This window comes from Tetrao urogallus (assembly GCF_951394365.1).
Source record: "Tetrao urogallus genome assembly, chromosome: 5".
NCBI classification, from domain to species: Eukaryota; Metazoa; Chordata; class Aves; order Galliformes; family Phasianidae; genus Tetrao; species Tetrao urogallus.
This window is the reverse complement of record NC_136818.1, coordinates 22,698,836-22,719,673: the sequence shown is the minus strand read 5'-3', so window position 1 is coordinate 22,719,673 and position 20,838 is coordinate 22,698,836. Positions and strand designations below refer to the sequence as shown.

The following is a 20,838-nucleotide window of genomic DNA, read 5'->3' as shown; positions in this document are numbered from 1 at the left end:
TGAGGGAATAGATCTGCAGGGACATCCCTGTGTGCTCTGGGCCACTGAGATCCCCTCGGAGCAGCAGGAGGTTGGCACAGTGGGAGCTGTGCTGCAGCTGGACAGACAGCACGCAAGGTTGCTCAGCGTCTGCTGGACGGCATCCATGCAGACCTCCTGCTCCCACAGATCCCAGCTCCCCCGGGATAGCTGACCCTGGCTTCGTTGCTGGAAATTAATGAGGAAAAAACAACTGCAGTCTCCATGACTCCACAGCCGGGCGCATGGCTTCCCGTGCGGCTCTCATGGCCCTGCTGCCCTCCTGGATGGGGAGCTGTGAGAACCGCCGTGCCCTCTGCCCGTCCCGCTCCTGGCAGCCCCATTGGGTGACAGCAGCACCTGCAGGCGGGCTGCAGAGCCTGGCACTCCCCACAGCCCTGGGGCTATGGGGCTCTGGGCTGTCTCCAGCACGGGGTGCATCATCTCTATGCCAATAACAGCTCAGGAACAGGCTGATAGAGCGCCTGATCCTCTCAGATACCCCAGGTGTCCTTTCTTTTATCCCACTGTCATTGCAAACAGTAATTGCTAAGTCCAGCTCTCCATGCAGGCAGAGATGGCCCTGAATGTTTCTAGCAGACTTCCAGCTTTGGATTCCTACACTCAAATGTGGACACCAGTTTGTTGCACACCAGCAGGAGTAGGACTGGAATGGGGCCCAGGTCTGCCCCAGGGATAAAGAGGGGCACAGCTCTGACACAGCTGGGGAGCAGAAAACACATCTGGGGTGAGCTTAAATCCATCCAGGGCAGTTACGTTCACCCTTGCCACTTTAAGTACTGTTAAAGCACAAAGAGTTGCTTGGCTCTCCTCGCAGCATATATATGATGACTAACTAACGTGGGTCAGAAACCAGAGCAGATCAACCCTGGGGTCATGTGTGGGTGGGCACACACTGCTCTGTTCAGAATGAGAGACATCTGCAGCAGGTGCTGGGGCAGTTTTGGACCACGGGTTTGGTGCTGGGCCACCCGCAGCCAGGCTGACCCCCCAGGAATTTGCCCCTCAGCCTCACTCCATAGCGCTGCCTCTTCACCATGCCTGGCTGAGGCTGGAGAGAAGTCACACCATAGGCAGGCATTGGCTCCACAGTTCCCGGTTTCAGAGGAGCAAACAAAGTAAACATCCTCAATCCCAGAGAAGTGCTGTCACACTGCAGAGGACAGGCACTGGGTCCCTGCTCAAGCACTATTCCCCACTCTGCAGGCAGCTCTGGGCTCTGGTGTTTACTCTGCTTGTCTGCAAGGGGGTGGGAAAACAAACTCCACATAAAAGCGAAGGTAGGAAACCATCTAAGCCTCATCAAAGCATCACCATCATAAAACCAAACCATTTGTTATCATTAAAACATTTACTTTTTACACTTACAACTTGTTCTGGAACAAACGCTACCTATCACTCACTTGCTGATAACCACTGCTGAAACTGGAGGTTTTGACATTAATCACAATGTTTATTTCAAAGGCAAATCCTTCTCCTAAGCACTTGATTTTCATGCAGGTAGTACTTTTGTAGGAAAAACATTCACTTGCAAGCAGCGTTACTACGCACCTCCTCTAAACACTGCCCCGGAGCCTGGTACACAAGCAAGGGTACACACAGCAAGCTCTGCAGCCTGGCCCTGGTGCTGCCATTCCCTGCTCTCACCCTAGGCACACGCATTTCCTCGTGCAAGCTGGAAGAAGGGAAAACAAAATCGTGAGGCGGCTGGGCCAGCTGCGTTGGGACGGCGTTGGGGGCTGGCAGGGATCCAGCTGACTGCACTATATAGCTGTCAGAGGGAGAGCTGGGCTGCAGATCGAGTTGCAGCCATCGCGCACCCTTTTCTTGCAGCTGAGGAAGGAGAAGCGTGCCAAGATGTGCAAAGGACTCGCCGCGCTACCGCATACATGCCTGGAGAGGTGAGAGCAGCTGGTTCTGCATCACTTATGGACTGGGAGGGAAGGGATGGGGCTGTTCCAGCTGCGGGTGGCTTAGAGCTTGAGGGTGAGCAGTGATGTGGCCCCAAACTCTGGTTTGGAAACCTCTCTGCTTGGCAAGGCTGCAGTGCCCCAGAAACCACCTTTTGACCCCACCATTCCCCCATGCTGTCTCTCTGCCCGTGCCTGTAGAACAGAGGACCAGTATCTAGTCCTGCCTCCCCACCTGCCATACCAGAGAATGGGGAGCTGCTACTCCCAGGAAGCCTTAGGGCAGCTTTGTTAGTGCAGGAGCAGGCTGAGCATGCATCAAGGTGCCTGGGGAGGCTGCCAGCAAGCCCCCACAGAAAAGTTTCACTGCTCAGAGCTATGGGGCTCTGCAGCACCCGCACGTGGCAGTTGCGCTCTCCTGTGGGTCTCAGGGTTGCAGCAGTAATGTTTGCAAAGCATGGTGGGGAAAGCAGAAACGCTGTTGCCACTCTGCACCAAAACCACCCTTAACTTTAAAGTGCCTCAAAATCCTTTTTGTCTGATTATGTTCTTCTCAGCCCCCAATGACCACAGCCCTGAGCCCTTTCACGAGGCTCAGCTTTGTACACAGTGCTGTTCACCCACTCTTGCTGTCCCACCTCTGCCTGCCCATGATGATGCTCGTGGCACCGGCTGGTTGCTTTCATATCACGGGAGCATTTTGGTGCAGACACCTCCGCTTCAGGCTCTGGTGCATTACAAAAGGCTTCTGGAGGGGCTCTCCATAGGTGCTGCTGGAAGAGGAGCTGCTGCATGAGGCTCCACCTGCATTCCTCAGGGCTCCAGCGACCTGGCAGCCACTCTGCTCACAGCCAGCTCAGCCCAACCCTGCTCACCTCCTGTAAGATCTCAGCCCACATTCCCTCACCCTCACGAGGCTGCCCATGCACCAGCTCCTACCTTTCTCATGCTGTCTACCGTGGAATGTTTTCTCCTGCAGTGTGTATGGGGAGGTCTTGCTGAAGGCCTGCTGGACTGGTCCCTCCTCACCCTCTCCCCCTAGCACATGCTTGCTAGCCTATGCAAGGAGCTGAGATGCCTGTCTGGAGGCTGCTCCTGCAGCCAGCACTGCACTGCCTCCTCTCTAACACTCCATATTTGTCCATGTGTCCACCACAGCCAGCTGCTACAGCTGCAGCTGACATTTCAAGCTGCACCGGCTGTGCAGCCACACAGCTCCCCAACAATCCCCAGGGTCCGTCTCCTCACAAGGGATGTTGCATCCCACACCAGACATCGTGGGGATATTGCACTGCGATGCCACTGAGGCTCCTTGGTGGCTGCTCGCTCCTCAGCCTCTCCCGACTGTCAGGACATCAAGCAGATCCTGTCCAGAGAAAGCTTTCCCCGTACAAACGGCCCCAGAAGCTTTACTGCCTGGAAGCAAACCAAGAGCTGCAGCGTTTCAGCTTCAGCTTTAACGTCTTTGAGCTTCTTGTTTTGTTTTCTAACTTTGAGGCTCTCCTGGCCTGCATCTTGATGTGTTTGACACAGTCCATATTTTCTCTTAATGCCTTTTGGAAGCTGTTCCTCAGACTTTTTCTTGGCTTGCTCCCACGTATTTTCACACATAACATTCCACAGTTCATGGTCTCTTCATTCCTCTCACTCTGGAGCTTGTGAAGAAAGCCTGTTTGCTTATCGCTGCCTTTTCAGTCCCACTGTTTAGTCTTCCTGAAGACTTGCTTGAAGACTGGTGACACATCTACTTGAGCACTCTAGGACAGTGTCTTTTAAATAACTCTGCCCACCCACATGCCTGTGAGTGCTCAACCCTTCTGGTTGTCTTTTTGGCAACCCTCCTCATTTCAGGAGCTTCTTCGTGCACCAATGAGGCCCCACAGCTGAGGACACACACTCAGGATGGGGAGGTCCTTGCTTCCATTCCCCATACCAGTCAGGGCAAATGTCAAGGCAGCCCCAGGTGTATCACAGCCAGACCAAGGGGTGGAGCAAAGCTAGGGCTGCTCAGAAAACAGGACAGCAGGAGAAGAGGCCGCAGTACACCCCTGAGCCTAAAATATAGGGCTGGGAGCTCAGGTGCTGAGGGCTATCAGTGCTCATTTGTGCCCTTTGTGCCACACAGGTGTTGGCTCTGAGCCCGTTATAGGATGGGAAATTGCTGGCAAGATTTTGAGCAAGGGCCAAATGCTATCCAAGGAGCACCTTCTGCTATGTATAGTGATGCTGACTGCTTCCATACCCACAGTACTGGTCAGCACCCATAGCAGGGTGGTGAAGCACCATGTCCTGCTCAGACAAGGACAGATGGCCGTTCTCCTTCTCCCCTTTGTTATGCAGTCATGCTTGTGGATTAGATGTGGGTCCTGGTGACCTGCTGCCAGCACAGCCCATGTCCCCCACCCACCTGAGTCCTGGCACCTAGCTAAGCTGAGGCAGAGGTGGTGGTGCCAAGGGGGCATAGCCCCAGGGTCCCCTCAGGATGGTGAGTACAGGGACATTACCACCCTTCAACTCAGGTCCTGCTCCATCCAGGCAGGGTCTGACCTGCCTTGGAAGCACGAGGGATGGAAGCTGTCCCTGTCACTGCATTCATTTTCTGAGAAAAGCTAGTTTTCTGGCTGCGCTTCTGCTCCGTGTAAGGGTTGCTGTTGGTGGCTGCAGCAGGCAGCACGCACCTGTGGAGGCTGGAAAAGCAAAACAGAGAGATTTGCAGGCAGACCAAAAAAAAAAAAAAGAAAAAAGAGTGGAAGTGAAATAGCAGACATAGCAAGGGAACGGTTTTGCGCAGAGGGCATGTGAAAATCAGAAGTGCAATGAGCCCTGGAGATGTGCAGCGTGGCCTCTGTCATCACACCGTGGTGAGGCTCCAGTAAAGCTCCCAGGGTCTGCAGGGCCCTCCCTGCTACAGGTGCAAGGCTGAGGTGCCACTGAGAGCTGAGCCATGCAATGCAGTGGGTGCATAGGAGCAGCTGACATGGGGCAGGCACCATGCACGGGCAGGCTGCCTGCTTACTTCCTCTGGACTTATTGCTATAGAAACTGCACAGACATCCCCAATCCATCTGCATGGCAGCCAGGACAGGTGATGCAATTATCCCAGCTACAGATGGAGACAAAACAAAGAGATCAAGCTTACGAGCTGTGGCTAATTCTGAGCATCTGGCTTGAAGTGCTTCACACAGGCTCCTTTACAGCATCAGGGTCCATTTGTTCACATGTAATTAACATCATGGCTCTGTACCAGGCCAGGTGCCTGGCCACATGGCTGTGCCACTCCAGCAGCTCTGTGGTCCCTCTTGTCCCCCTGCCCGACCTGCCTCTGCTCACCTCTGCAGGGCCAAGGAGATCAAGACCAAGTTGGGCACACTGCTCCAGAAGCCTGACTCAGCCATTGACTTCATCATCCCCTACCCGGAGAAGCCGGAGAAGCCAGCCAAGGCTGTGAAGTGAGCATGGGTTTGGGTGCTGGGCAGCATGGCTCCATGAAAAGCAGCTTTCTCACAAAACTCAGTTTGCATTGAGATTACACGTTCATTTAACACAAGTTTTGTGGAGTGGGTGGATTGAGAATCATGTCAGGAGGCAAAATAAGCCTTTAAAAGAAAAGTTAACTTAAATCTAAAAGCAGAATGGTGTCCTGGACACAGTCAATAGCCCCACTATTACCCCCAGCCCAGCCTCACTGTGAGCCTGAGCGTCAGGACATCCGAGCTGCTGCCCCAGTGCTCTTACTATCCCTCAGCACTGTCACCATCACATGTCATCCTTCACGTGGCCAAATGTTCATTTCCACTTTAAAAATCATGACTTGAGTTGTCTGCCTTGCACGGATCCCTCAGTGGGGAGTGCTTTCCTTTTGCCCCAATTCTGTGGCACCCCGCCTTGCTGTTCCTAAACTAAGCCTCAGAGATCCTGGCGACCCATCACCCCAGTTCTCCAGAGCTCTTCACTCCATCCCTCCCCATTTTTAAGGAATGACCACCTGCTGCACGATGAGCATGAGCTACTCAGGCTTTCTTTACCCCTTCAGACCATCCCCAGAGGAGGTCCTGCAGTGGCGTGACTCACTGGAGAAGCTCCTGCAGAACCCCTGTAAGTCCCCCTCTGTGACCGTGTTCCCCCCACAGCCGGTGTCCCCCTGGTGGGCAGTGGGGATTCAGGGTGCCCCAGTGCTCAGCAGTGCCTGACCCCTGCAGATGGGCTCGCCAGCTTCCGCACCTTCCTGTGCTCCGAGTTCAGTGAGGAGAATGTTGAGTTCTGGGTGGCCTGTGAGGACTACAAGAAGACCAAGTCCCCTGTGAAGATGGAAGAGAAGGCCAAGAGGATCTATGAGGAGTTCATCCAGACCGAAGCACCCAAAGAGGTTGGTGACTGCAGGGTGGGGATGGTGCTGGGAGGGGTGGGGGTTCCTCTAGCTGATGGCTGCAGGGCAGGCTGTGCCACAGCCACAGGGCTTGCAGCAGCTCTGGTGCCTTGTTTGCAGACTTAGCAGCCACCCTCAGCCCTTGCCTGGCTGACCTGCCAGGTCTGTCCCCATGACCTTTTAGTGGGATAGAACAGGTGAGGAGATGCCATCATCCCCTCACAAACGTGAAGCTTCCATCCTTCTCACGCTCCCATTGCAGGTGAACATTGACCACTTCACCAAGGCTGTGACCATGAAGAACCTGGTGGAGCCATCGCCGAGCAGTTTTGATATGGCTCAGAAGAGGATCTTTGCTCTGATGGAGAAAGATTCCCTGCCCAGATTCGTGCGGTCGGAGTTTTATCAGGAGTTAATCAAGTAGCAATGCGGCCAGGCTGCATGAGGCAGCTCACCACGGGCAGCCCTATTGCTTCTGTCTCAGCACCTACTCCTATAGCCACTTTGCTTTCATGATGCCACCCTACAAGAGCACTTAGGAATGCTGCTAAACACCTGCCTCAGTGCTTTGGACTCTCAGATGTCCCAGTGTCTCCTTTCTTTCCCATAGAGGACCAGCTCACAGGATCACCAGGTGATGCTCCAGGGCCTGACTAGTTCAAAACACTGGCATTGTTTAGCAACCCTATGTACCAAGCTCATAGTTTCCAGTCCGCAGCTGCATCCCTACTGTCCACATGCAGCCTGGTGGCATCTCTGGGGGTGCTGCTGTGATCGCTTCTCTCTCTGGTTGCTTCTCTGCAGCAGGCATGCCACAGCGATACTTCTGCACAAACCCAAACCAGGGGCACAGGTGAGAAGAAGGAGGACTGTCATGCTGGGGGAGAAAAGAGCTGCTGGGTGAAGCCCGTCAGAGCAAATTCCAGGGAACATAAAGCAAGCAAACAGCAAAGCCAAAGATGTCACTGGAAATACGAACAATAAAACCCCATCTTCTTGAACAGATAACAAACTCTGTTGAGTTTGTGTAGCCTGCCTCTCTCTTCTGTCTCCCTCTCTCTGCCCAGGGCACGTGTTTCTACAAGGCCATCTCCTAAAAAGACCACATCTTTTCAAGCAATCCAAATCCAGCCCGCTATCTGCTACCAGAAGAAATTGCATCTGACGATGGGGCAAAGGCACATGCAAAAAGTAGCTGGGGCCTCATCCAGCCCCGAACCAGAGAGTCCCTGAATGTGGAATGAGCTGAGCCCCATCCCTGGGGGATCCCTGCAGCATCTGTGTGCGAGGAGCAGCAGGCAGGGACTCACTGCCTGCACCCACCTGCACTCAGACTGCTAAACTTTAGGCCATGAGGCTCCACACAGCCTCTTCAGCATTTACAGAATCGGATCAAACCTCAGTAAACCCAAATATTTACATGCTGTCACTATGGCAACGAATAAAAATACCACAGGAAGTGGGCTGCATTTTCCAGGCAGGGAGGGGATACAGGGGAAAGATGAAGGCGACCATAAGCATGATGTTGGCAGTGGCTTTTTTTTCTCCTCTCAAGCAAGTGGCTGGGAAAGTCGGAGCTGGAGCAGCAGGTGAGGCTGGCAAATCCTCTGGAGTGGCTCAAGCTGCCCAAAGGTGTGGGATAACCTCAGCATGGGTGCATGGCAGGAGTGGGCAGGAGGCTCAGGAAGTGCCACCATCAGGATATCCCCACCACAACCCGCACGTCTTCATGAAGAGGTGCTACCATTACCAAGTCTGGCATGTTTAACCTCCCTGTTCACAGCATAGAAACGCAAATCCAACCAGGCTTCTCCATGGAAAGACCCAGATCTTTAATTCCCACGAATGCTTTGGCAGCTATTTCTAGATATCCTCACGTGTTTCACAGTTGAACACTGATGTTGACGCTCTTGAAGTTTGGATTCTACTGGAAGCTGAATGTGCAAAGAAAACCTGGGATGTCATTGGCTGCAGCAGCTCTGCGTGGGGCAGGAAAACAGGGCTGGGGTATGTGAATGCCCAAAAGAAAGCCGAAGGCCATGGAGGTGAAACAGACCCATTGGGAATCCCACCCCAGCTCGACCTCTACTGAAAATGTTGGAAACTTGCTTTAGGGGTGATGTAACAGTTCCAGCAAGGAACAGGGCGGCCATGAATTGTGCCCCCAGAGTGTTTCGGAGCTCTTGTGAAGTTGTGTTTGTGTAGAAGGCTCGTTTGGGCATGCTTACCTGGAAACATAGCGATGCTTGCACCGCATGGCCAGGCTTTCTGCAGGCCCAGGAGAGTTTGCTAAGTTAGTAACAACCATCATATCTCTGGTAGCAAATGCTTCATGTATTTTGTCACTCTTGCTTTTACCAAGTTTGGCATATATATGAGCACTCTTCACATGACATTATACATCTATAACGTTGCATCCATACTTAAGTATACACATACACATATACATACTCTTAATATTGGCATCCAGATCCAAGTCAGTCTGTGAATCAAAGTACAGGATATGGTGCCTGGGGTCTGAGGGATAAGTAAATGGATTTAGCATGATTCCCAACACCACCAAGGGAAACCTCAGCCCCTCACCTGCTGAAAAGAGAGGTGCATCCTCCCTCACACCCTTAGAGGCCACCCTGTGCCATGGCTCTGGCACTGCGCACCCCAAGGCCCATAGGGTGCCTGGGGACCCTCCTCTGCCATGGGGCAAGGCAACCCCATGATGCAGCCTGGGCCCCAGTACCATCCCAGCATGGGATGGCCATTGGTGCCCATGGGTGGCTGAGGGTGTCCCAGGGTTCAGCCCAGCCCCTGGCCACTGGTCTGGGCTCCCTGGCTGGGAATGCAGAGGGCCATGGCCAACATCCAAGGTTGGAGCAGGATGGGCTCCTTACAGGTTCAAGGAGCTGCTTCTCAGTTTGATGTTCTCCATGTGGTTTCCATGCTTGAAGATGCAGGATGTTGATGTGCACTGAGGAACTGGTTGCATTAACCCACATTCTTGTACCACTCAGTAATCCACGTATAAACATTTATTTCTGCTACTGTCTCAATGGACTGTTTATTCTGTCTCTCTGTCGAAGGGTCAGCATCCTTACCTTCGAGAGGGCACTCCCAAAGCCCTGGCAAGCAGCAAAGTCTTCTGAGAGCTTCAGCTGTGCCAGATGTGTCAGTTTCCCAAGAAACTGGAAAAGGGAATAAAAATACCACCCCAAGAGACTAGAGCGGAGGAAATCCCTGGCGCCAGCACAGCCTGGGCATCCCCCAGTGAGCAGCTCTACCTCTGCAGTGCTTGTGCACATGGTCAGGTTGAGCCCTGAGCTGCAGTGTGCTCCCCTCTGGAGCTCTGATGTGCAGGTGGGGAAGGGGAGATCCCAGCTGCAGAGGCACATGGGACACCAGGGATTTGCAATGAGGAGGTTCCCCCCTCCATGGGTGGCCCTGCGCTCACCCCAGCCCTGTGACGAGGGTGGGCATTCCCTGTTAGGAACAGCATGGACCCCAAAAAGCCCACCCCTACTCCCTGCCCCAAGATGATGGATGCCTCTGTGGGGGAGCACACCTGTAGGGGTTTAATGGCTGCTTCACCCTTCCCCGATTTAAAACAATGGGAGCAGAGCCACTTGTGAAATGACTTTTCAGAGGAACTTTAGTCAGTGAATTGCATCACCGCGCATTCTTTGGTTCACACAACAGCACTTTAGCAGGGACTAATCCAAATATGTTTTATTTAGTATGTATTCATTATTATTTAAATATCAATACATTTTTTTTGCAAGAGTTGTCAAGAGTTCCCAGTACCAGAGGCAAATAAAACATAGCCACATGCTCAGCTATGCTCAGAGTATTAGAAGCTCTCCATCTTGCAGCTGAACATGCAGGGTGGTATGTGTCAGCACACAAAGAAATGCAAAAGAAAGCAAATGTGAGAAGAGACGCTTTTGTGTGGGCCTCAAAGCACCTACTGGAGAGCCACAGCCTTCTGCCATGTCAGAACCCCTGTGAGAACAGTTGTCTGAGCAGGGATGCAGTGCGAGGAATGTATGGCTGTCAGAGCAGCAATTTCCAGCTAGGGAAAGACTGAGAGCTGGGGAGAGTACGACCAGAGCCCAGGAGCAGTAGCGAGGCCAGCACACCCCTTCCACCATCTTCAGGACAAAAGTGAGTAATGCAACTACTGGATGACATGAATAACTTACATTAATAACTTAAAAAGCAAACAAACTAACAAAAAAAAAAAAGCCTGTAATATTTCAAGTATTCCCAAGCAGCACCTTCCCTCCTCAGCTGTTGTGATAGTGGTCTTAGTCTATTACAAATTGCTTCATTCAAGTCAGGACAGGCAAACCTGCGTTCAAGAGTTACTAATATCTGTCTAGAAGAGAAGGAACATGTTTCAGTTCTGCTCTGCTATAGTATAAGAATGATAGATTTAGTTTGGGAGTGTGAAGGGTACAATTACATTCAAAAAACTGAACCTCCCCCCAAATAATAGCTCTGTGCAGCCTTAAAAAAAGATAAGGTCCTTAGCCAACTTCATCTAGATGCTACAGACAGGAAAAGCAGGAGAGAGCTTTCATGCAATTTTGTGTAATGACCATAGGAGACTGTGTGCTAGCCTGAAAGTGTTGATCTCCCTTCAAGAAAGAGTGGAGCTCTTCCTGTGCCTGATAGCTGGGAGCTATACCAACAGCTAAGGACCAGACCACGTCCTTCCTTCCCACCTAAGCTCTTGCTGATTAGAAGGGGTGAGAGGTATCAGTCCTCACCACCTTGCGTGGCCTCCCTGCTCCTTGCTACGCGTCACACCGTGACACCACGAGACTGTTCCCTTTGTGGCCAGCAGTAGGTGTGAGTGTGTGTGCCCCTTCCCTACTGCTCCCACCCTCCTGGGCTCAGTGCTTGTCAGAAATGGACCCACAGTGACCTCACTGCGCTCTCACATCAGACAGACCCCAGGGCTCCTACACAGTCGGAGTCGGAGGGTTTGCTACACAAACTGAGCCTGGTTTGGGTTACAAATGCTGGCTGCTGCATGACACGGGACACAATGGGGACATTAGACAGCTACTGAAGACAGCTCTGTTGCTTCATGCCAATGAATGCTTTTGCTGCCATATATTCCTACGAGAGCCCAGCCTGCTCCTGACCTCACTGCAGGTTCAGGCACACTGGGAGATGATATTAGAGTTACAGTCTATGGCATGAGCCTGGGCTCTTTTGCAGTTTTCGGGCCCACAGCCAGCTGTGGGTGGGCTGACCAAGTCCAGGTAGTAGGGGGACTTGAGGAAACGGCGGTAAGAATCCTTCTCCATGAGGGTGAATATTTTTCTCTGAGCCTCATCAAAGCAGGACAGCGTAGGCTCCAGCATATTGTGGCTCGTCTTCTCCCGTGTGCATGAATCCAGGTTCACCTGTGGGCCAAAGGGACAGCATAAGTAGCATCTGTCCCAGGAATGGTTAGCATATCCAAGTGCCTCCTAACTCCACCAAGTAAACTTAATCTGTCCGTGTGGGCAGTGGTCTGGAATGACCCTTGGACACCCTGTAGCCTTCAAATAATCCATGCAGATGGACACCAATGCATCTCTTCTGCTAGATGAATTGTCAGGGCAGACTGACACATGCTCCTCTGGGATTCAGCCTGCCACTAACCTCAAGCAACTTCATAAGGAGGTGGAACACGGAGCAGGTGGAACACTGGGAATCAGCATCCTCTTGGGCTTTTCCCACCTGAGTGTGCATGTGGGATGGCCACATAACTAGACCCACTTTGTCTCTATCCAAGTTAAATATTAACACAATAAAGATGACACTATTTCCTTGCTAAGCACAAGAGAAGAAGCACTTTTCAATTCTTGTGAAACTACCAGAATTCTTTTCCCTATTTCTGGCCTGGTTCAGGACCTGGGGTCTATGTCGTGTATAATGTCGTGTGAAGGGTGCTCATATATATGCCAATCTATGCCCAAAAAATATTCTGTGCACATACCTCTTTTGTTGCCTGCACAGAGATGAATTCATCATATATCTTCCTGGCCTTGGGGCTGAGCTTGGCTGGTGACTTGGTTTTCTTGTAGTCCTCACAACTGACCCAGAACTCGATGTTTTCCTCACTGTACTCAGATTTGAGAAAAGCACGGAAAGCAGCCAGACCTCCTACAGATCATGCAGGAAAATATATAGGGTTTATAGAGGAAAATCAGAGCAGGTAAGAGCGTTAATTTCTGGGTTTGGTCAACACATATGAACACCATATGCCTCAGCAAACAGCAGTTCTGGATTACCCTTGACTGAGCAATTCCTTTCCGCTGGCAACAGCTCCAGCCTCCACAGCAGCAGCTCATGCAGGCCAAAGGAGGCTGGAATTCAGGCAGGTCCCACTGGGATGTCAGACGTGGGTCCTCAGCTGCCTGCCCCCACACTGTGACCCTCAGTGGCTCAGCCAGAACACAAGCAACTTGTATGATCCCAGAAGGACCTGAGGAGCCAGCATGCTGCAGAGTCTCAGGCCATGGGAATGGCGTGAAGGAAACCTCAAGGGCATCAGTGTGGTCTGGAACTGATAGGAAGACAAAGTCTCCCATGGAGACTCAGCTGGAAATAGCTTCTCTGCTTTCTGCCTCTTGTTTAACCCAATGTTAAAGACTGCGTGCTGCAGTCTTGCTGCTCCTGAAATCATCTGACACAGGAGTGGAACAGTTGCCCTCACAAAAGGGACAGCCTAGCAGTCAGCCAAAGCGCTGCTCTTGATGCCCCTTGGATCTCACATACAGCACCCTTCACCACCCCTCCCAGAGGCCAAAGGAGCTACATCGTGCTGTTAAAAGACACAAGATAACACCCCATGCCTCTTAGGACTGCTAGGCATGTTGGCTGCTGGCGGGACCCTCAGCATCTCCTCCTCAGCATCAGCAGAAGGAAACTCTTTACTTACTGTCATGATGGATCAAATTTTCCAATGACTCTGCCCACTTTTTGACTTCCTCTTGGCTAACCCTGTCAGGAGAAAAAGGGAGAATCATAGAATCATTAAAGTTGAAAAAAAACTGCTAAGAAGATCTAACCACATCTCAGTGCCTCATCTACATGGTTCTTGAGCACCTCCAGTGACAGTGACTCCATCACTTCCCTGGGCAGCCTGTGCCAGTGCCTCCTTTCAGGTTGGTGTAGAGAGCAATAAGGTCACCCCTGAGCCTCCTCCAGACTAAACACTCCCAGTTCCCTCAGTCCCTTCTCATCAGGTTTGTATTCCAGATTCTTCATAGCTTTCTTGCCTTTCTCTGGACTCGCTCCAGGGCATCAATGTCTTTCTTGTAGTGAGGGGCCCAACACTGAACAGAGCACTTGTGGTGTGGCCTCACTAGAGCTGAATAGAGAGGGATGATCACCTCCTGCTCCTGCCAGATGCACTATTTTTGATACAAGCCAGGATGCTGTTGGCCTTCTTGGCCATCTGGGCACACTGCTGGCTTATATGTTCAGCTGAGCATTGACCAACAGCCCTGATCCTTTTCCTCCACACAGCTTGCCAGCCACTCTGCCCCAAGCCTGCCCCATTGCATGGGGCTGTTGTGACCAAAGTGCGGCACCTGGCACTTCATGTTGATGAACTTCGTCCCATTGGCCTCAGTCCAGCGATCAGCCCATCCAGATCTCTCTGTAGGGCCTTCCTACCCTCAGGCAGACTGACACTTCCTCCCAGCTTGGTGTCGTCTGCAAACCTATTGAGAGTGCATTCAATTCTGGATTCAAGCACACAGGAGTTCAGGAGGCACTATGAAGCAGCAGCAGCAGCAGAAATGCTAATGACTCCATCTCACTGCAGGAGTAAACAGCACATTGCAGCCAACCTTTGCTCAACTGCATGGCAACACGGCTCTTACCTCTGGCTTGGAGATACTTTCTCCTTCTTGCCCTGTGGAGAGCCATAGTCACAGGAGTCTGACTTCTGCAGCAAGACACCCAGACGATGCTTCATATCCTTGGCACTGAAAGAAACAATTCAAGAATGACATGAGAATAATGCACTATGACTCCCCCTGCAGCCACCTTGACTGCAGTAAGCTTGTTCAGCACTGTTTGGTTAGACCAAAGCAGGTCACAGCCAGTGACTCCAGTGCTGACTTTTCACTCCTTGTTTCATTTGCTAGACAAAATACAGCAAAGTCAAAGTGTTCATTTCTCACTCTCAGCAGCATCATCTTGCTGAGCTCCTCAGCCTGCAGGGAGGGCTGGCAAAGGGGGAGAAGCGGTTGTATTACTACTAATTGTTTACACTTAAAATATTGTGATAGAAAAATATCACTAAATGTGCTGCTTCTCCCTGAACTGACTTGCCCAGCTACCAGTGTCTGATTCTATGCTTACTAATGCCTTCCTACAGGAGGGTGTCAGTATTATTTGTTTCCAAAGCCATGTTGAGCAGGCAGCCTTTTTCCCCAGACGACAGCAGGCATACATACTGGGCTGTGGGGCAGCTCATGGTGCTGGGGGTGCACAGGCAGCTCAGCCAGCACAGGGGTGGCCTGGCCAGTGCCACACATGGGGCACAGCCACCCCACATCAGCACCTGTCTCCTGCTCCTGCAAAGTTTGGTTTCTAACTTGGGCTGTGTTCTGGGGAATGAGCCCCAGTTGTTGTGAAATCATGTCTGCCTTGCTTCCCCCTCAAAGAAATCAAGAAAAGGAAACTCACCAGAGATAGAGCGTTGAAAGCAGAAAAGGGGTAAAAGCTTGCGGCATAAGCAGATGACAGGAATATCAAGGCAGAGCAATGCTGCAAGCTGTTTGTTTTGCTGATGGGAAGGACGGTTGTAGCATTCCCACAGCTCAGTACAAAACCCTTAGGCAATTCTGTTTCTGACTAACAGTAAAAAGCCCGTAAACCATCATTTGTATCTAATCTTACAAAGGAATCAGAGCCAAATCTGCCACTTCTGCCTCAGACACAAAGTGCATCAGCGTATCTCCAGGCTAACAAGACCACGAGAGATGCTCAGAAATAAACAGTACCTTTTTAAGCAAGTGGCTGGCAGTGCAGCGAGTCCCTTGCACATCTTGCTCCCAAGGTCAGGTCTGTATTCCAGGAAAAAAAATAACCACAAGGCAGGAAGCAGCAGGGGCTGCGCAGGTCCTTTGCTGGCTGCAGAATTCGGTCTGCCTGTGAGCCAGCTGCTTGGCGTGGCTCTGTTTTATAGCCTAGCCCAGCCAGCCCAGCAGAGCTCAGTGACCCAGTCAGCAGCCAGCATAGCAGCTGCACCGTCCCCCTTCTGCCCACCCAAGAGGAAGAGGGTGACGTATAAGCTGAGACAAATGGCTGAGTGGGACTGAAAATCTTACCAGAAATGAAGCTGGGTGGCTGCAGAAATGGATTCTTTGCAAAGGATGGAAAAACCTCCAGGGGCTTTCCCCTGTCTCAAAAGATGGAATGGTGCAGATAAAAGCTGGGGGAAGATTTCAGAGGGGCAAAGGGTCAGGGGAATCTGTTCTGTCAGTTCCTTGGTTCATTTTCCCATTCTTTTTAGAGGAACCTAGTGAAAATAAGGGACAAGAATTCAAAACCCCATAGGTTCCCACAGCCTCAGCAAATGCAGAAGCTGGAGCTGTGAGGAAACAGGAATGTGAATTCACCAGGGAACTACCCAGGCAAATGAGACTGGGTACGTTCGTTCTGGAGGCGTGTGGATATATGCCCTTGATCAGGCTGAAAAAAAAGGTCTGAGGAGCACATCACCACTGGAATACAAAATGAGTTAGTCCCAGCACATTTATATTTAAGGACAGCTCGTGCATAGTGTGTAGGAAAAAAAAGATGAGACATTGAGAACATGGCTGCCTTAAATATATGGGTATCACTAACACCTCACTTCTTCATCTGCATTTGCCCCCACTCAAAAGCCAGACCTTGCTACTCAGTGTATCTGAGCACCAAGGGGAGAAGATTCATCAACACACTGGGCATAGCAGTGCCTCCTCCGAGGGGACTTCCTGGTAGCATTGAGGCTGCTCTGTGCTAAAGGATGGATGCACCACACACCTGGGCATGGGGATGCTTGGCTGCACTGCTTGGTTCTGGTGTAGTTCTGAAGGAGAGTTGAAGACTCCAGCTGTGCCACTTCTCCTCACCTCCAGGAGGGTGCAGAAGGCAGAAGCAGGCTGAAAGTACCCCTCTGGAAGCAAGAGCTGGCTGATACTTACTGAGTTGCTGCTCAGCACAGTCTACCATCTTAGAAGAGGGTGTCATGCACCATCACGCGCACATGCTGCTTGTGTGAAACAAAGCAGCTTCAGTTCAGCAGCAGGCTGTCTGCCCACGTTGCCCACTGCTGGGCTCCCTCTCCCCAGGACATTTGAAATACTTTGCCCACAGCCTGGAAAAGGTGTAGGGTAAGCTCTTCCCTCCCATATCTCTATAGCCTCCAGCCTGCAGCGCAGAAGACCCAACTCCTGGACTAGCTTACCTGCCTTGGCACACTGCATCCTCTCAGTTTGTTACCTGCACTGGATGTTCACAAAGTGAAGCATTAAGTGCTCCAATAAACCTTAAAATGCTTTTGTTCTAATGTGACTACTGCCACACCTGAGCTGTGCAGTTCCCACACTGTTTAGACTAAAATTTAACTGTAGCACAAGGCACTGTCATACTTCATCTGAGCACCATCAACAGCACTTGGGTGGGTTTGTGGGGGTTGACAGAGCACTGCAGAGCTGGTGCCAAAGCTCTCTGATGTATCCTGTTTCAGAAGTCAAAGAGCAGAATATGGCCAAGGAGAAAAAACTGACTTAATTGAGCAATTTAAAGATGTAATTAATTTTAACCTTACACTTGCGAGATTCTACTGCTGCTAGCAGACTGTAGCACACTCATGCTTGCTAAGCCAGGGAACCTGTGTCCAGGACACAGAAATTCTGCAGTTTTTCTGCAAATGGGTGTATTCAGAAATTTAGGAATCTTACACTTTCTTTATACAGTAAGCACATTTCCTGTCCAGTTCTCAACATTCACTTACCTTCTGGATACCCCAATTTCTGTTTGAGCAGGCTGTGAGAACAAGAGGCATTTTCTAACGCTGCCAGCACAACAGACAGCAATTAAGAATTAGGCAATTTGCAATTAAGACCACCTTCTCCAGACTGGGCATGCAGACTCCCAGAATTTTGCAGCATTCAAAATTTTGCTCTTTCCAGCTCATTAACACATGCTTGTTCAGTCTGTTCCTCCTGCCAGGAGTGTGGGTTTGTGTTGTGTTTCTCCTCCCCATTGTGTTTCCCAGCTGTTGAAGTTCAATATCATCTTAGCTGCTACAGATGGTCCCCAATGAGAAATACTTCCTTCTGTCTGTTCCTCTTACCCTTGTATGAGCTCTTTTCTCCCAGCACACAGGTAGGGCTGTTCTTGATGCCAAGATCTCATCCCTGCCAGGTGCAAGCATGGCAGCTCTTGTGTGTGCCATGCAATCTTTGCTTGCCTTGCCTGTGGACAGAGAAGGGTGGGGAGGTCAGTAGTGAGGATGGGCAGGGGGTGTGAGGCTAGGGGCTCCCTGCCAAAACATCTCTAACAAATACTGCCACAGCCTTGAAACGTGATGCTGTCAGAAGCGAAAAGAGCCTCAAAAGAACTAAGTAAATGCCAAGGAATTCCTCACAGTGGCCTGGTAGGTAGAGCAGAGCTTTCCCTCCTGCCACTATTGCTAGGGAACAATCCATGTACGTGCTCATCCACCTCCCCCACTAGTGTGTGTGTGGGATGCATCCCTCAGCTCACAGTGCAGGATGTGTCCCTTAGCTCACAGCACAGGCCGTGGGAGGAGGCTGGGAGCATAGCAGTACTGCTCCTGTGGTCATTGCCCAGACTCAAGCTACCAGAGGCCATTGCCCTCCCAGCAGCACAAGGCTCTTTCCCTGCTGTGCCTTGCTGAGGCTTGTACAGGCTGGATACCTCTTTCTGCTGTTCTTGCTGGTCTGCCAGTCTCCTCAGGACTGCCCTAGCATGTCTCTGGGTGCTGAGCATCCCCATGGCAGTATGCCTGCTCCCTGCCTGCAAGCAGTCTCTTGCATGGAATCCTACCCACCACAGATTCCTTCTCCAGTATTGTCAGTGAGTAAGACTGTTCTGCTGACAAGGACCAGATCTTCTCCACTCACATGCATGATTTGATTGAATTACCACTAATGACCTGGGAAGAAGGTGCCCTGGAAGGACTGTTTGGGTGTGAGTTTGGTTGAGTCAACTCTGTGTGTGCCTACATCTGACACTACAAGCAGCCATGTTTTCTGTCCTGGGGTTCTGCCGGCGTCTGGCTTCTCTCAAAGATGCATGGAAAAGCCTAATTTGTCTCCATCAGGTCCCCCAGCCAGCACAGGGATTCCTAGAAGCGGCATTCCACAGCACAAAGAAACAGAACTGTCCCATGTCTCTGCAGTGCAGTGCCTGACTTCATGCATGACTGCAGTCACAGCCCTGGTAAGCAGCCCAAGGCAGCCTGTGCAGGGAAAGCATCCATTCCCCAATTAGCCCTGACGAGAGCCATGACTCACCCTGCTGCCACATGCTTCATTCGCTGCTCACACGCAGAATTTCTGTGAGTGGATTTATCTCCAGGCTGACCCAGTCACCTCTTTGCTTTTCTTGTCTACGATAAAATGAACTTTTAAAGGCGATGCAGCTTTGAGTTGTTCTGTTGAGCCTGCACCTCTCTGAAGTGATGCTCTGTAGATGTTGGCTTATTCACGAAGCAGGCTCCATCTTCATAGACTTTATACAACCAAAGAAGCAACTCATTCAATGTTCCCACACTCCCAGGTATTTCCTATTACGTACTACTCATTTAGGGTGGTGGTTGTTTTGGGGTATTGCTTTTTCTTCAATCCTTAGTTTCTGGGTTGCCTACTTCTGTTGCTATCAAAAAGGCTGAGAAAAATCAGAAAAAAATACTTAAACTTGTAGCAAATGAAGAATTTTGTTCTGCCCAAACAGACTTTTTTTCTCCTGGTTTGGGTTTGCCAATGAAACAGAGAGTTTTTTGTCTGACCATTGCTCTTGTTTCTGGGCATCAAACAGCAGAAAAAGCTGCAGTTTGAGTAATTTGCCTTCCAGTTCCCAGATCTCCATCTCATCATCCATTGTGATTAACAGCCCATTAAACATTTCCTCTTGATCACTCAGAAAGTTTTGAATAACACTGGACCACAAACCAAGCTACCATATGCCTCTTCACTGATGCTTTCCAAATACTAAAAACACTTTGAAATGTCTCAGCCAGTTTGAGTCCATTTAATATGGATTTCATGGTATTTTAACCCAAATATTGATAGCAAGTCAGACTCATTTATAAATCTGTTTTATCACCACATCTGTCTCAGAAAAAAAAAGCACTATTAGGTTCATTAGAAAAGGTCTGGTTTTTTCCATTAAATCATGTCAGCTGGTATCAATTACATCACCTCCTTTTCAGACGGGTCTGCTATCATCTGTGCTACCAGTGTTCCTGCACTGATCAAAAGGTTAATAGCTTGGTGACTACATAGCTCCTCTGCTTGCTGGGAAATGCCCTACCAAGGCAGCAGCAGTGAGACACGAAGGTGGGACAGCTCTGATTGCCCCCATCATAGCAGCATAGGATTGTTGGGTTTGGAGGGGACTTTTAAGGCCATCTGGTCCAATTCCTGCACTGAACAGGGGCACCTACAGCTCCATCAGGTGTTCAGAGCCCATCTAGCCTGACCTTGGATGCCTGCAGGGACTGGGCACCACCACCTGTCCAAGCTGATGTCCAGTGAAGGACACTGGTCTGTGCCCAGCTCCCTTGGGCACCTCACACTCATGGGCTGACTGCTTCATGTGAACGTAACCGAGGATGCAGAGGAGGCAGAAAGTGAGAAGGGAGAGCATGGCTGCATCAGGAACTGTGAGCACCAGCTCCTTTACATACAGCTGAAACACTCCCTGCTCTTCCTGTGCCTTGGCAACCCAGCTGTGCAGGGACTTCTTGTCTACAGCTTTGAAAAGCTTGACTTTTTAACATGGCTGAGCTATCTTCTGCTGAGGTGATCACTGGAGGATGTGAAGTTACAGCCTACATCTCTTATGGCTGCGTATCTGGCGAGATCTGCAGCCTTGATCTTCCTTCCTCCCTTCCTTCCTCTCCAGTTATCTTTCCAGCAGCAGCAGAGCAGGATTAGAGCTGCCATACCTTGGAGGCCCACGCCAGGGAATGAGGACACAGCTTTGTTCAGGAGTGCAAAGCCCCGGGGATACTTTGTAGTGAGGTCACAGCTGCGCAGCCACAGCTTGTTGCTCACTGCTCCAGTCACAGGTTGGATGTTTAATTCTCTAAGCATGCTTTCAAACAGCGCTGTTTGAAAGCAGCAAGCATCTGTCAGTGCCTGCCTCAGGGGTACACTGGCTATCTAAAAGGTGATGCCTGGCAGGCCTGTGGGTGGGGATGCAGAGTGTTTGCAGTCTAAGGGAACACAGAAGCAAGGATAGCACCTGAACCAGAGGAGCATCTATTCAAAAGCATTCTGT

General features: G+C 50.9%; 2 protein-coding genes across 3 annotated transcripts; one reads left to right on the top strand and one right to left on the bottom strand.

Moving 5' to 3' along the window:
* Positions 1–1,896: 1,896 nt before the first annotated feature.
* Positions 1,897–6,739, top strand: LOC306947235 (regulator of G-protein signaling 5; the record flags this gene model as incomplete). Of its 2 annotated transcripts, none has more annotated exons than XM_079536499.1 (5): positions 1,897–1,940; positions 5,288–5,398; positions 5,983–6,044; positions 6,149–6,315; positions 6,578–6,739. In XM_079536499.1, the coding sequence occupies 5 exons, from the start codon at positions 1,897–1,899 to the stop codon at positions 6,737–6,739; spliced, it is 546 nt and encodes a 181-aa protein (XP_079392625.1). The 2 variants fall into 2 exon arrangements, with proteins under 2 accessions (XP_079392625.1, XP_079392624.1); XM_079536498.1 differs by having other exon boundaries at positions 6,149–6,330.
* A 4,732-nt stretch (positions 6,740–11,471) lies between these two features.
* Positions 11,472–15,367, bottom strand: RGS4 (regulator of G protein signaling 4; the record flags this gene model as incomplete). Its single annotated transcript, XM_079536509.1, has 5 exons — positions 11,472–11,723; positions 12,302–12,468; positions 13,247–13,308; positions 14,196–14,300; positions 15,324–15,367. 5 exons carry the CDS (start codon positions 15,365–15,367, stop codon positions 11,472–11,474), a joined length of 630 nt encoding a protein of 209 aa, XP_079392635.1.
* Positions 15,368–20,838: the final 5,471 nt, after the last annotated feature.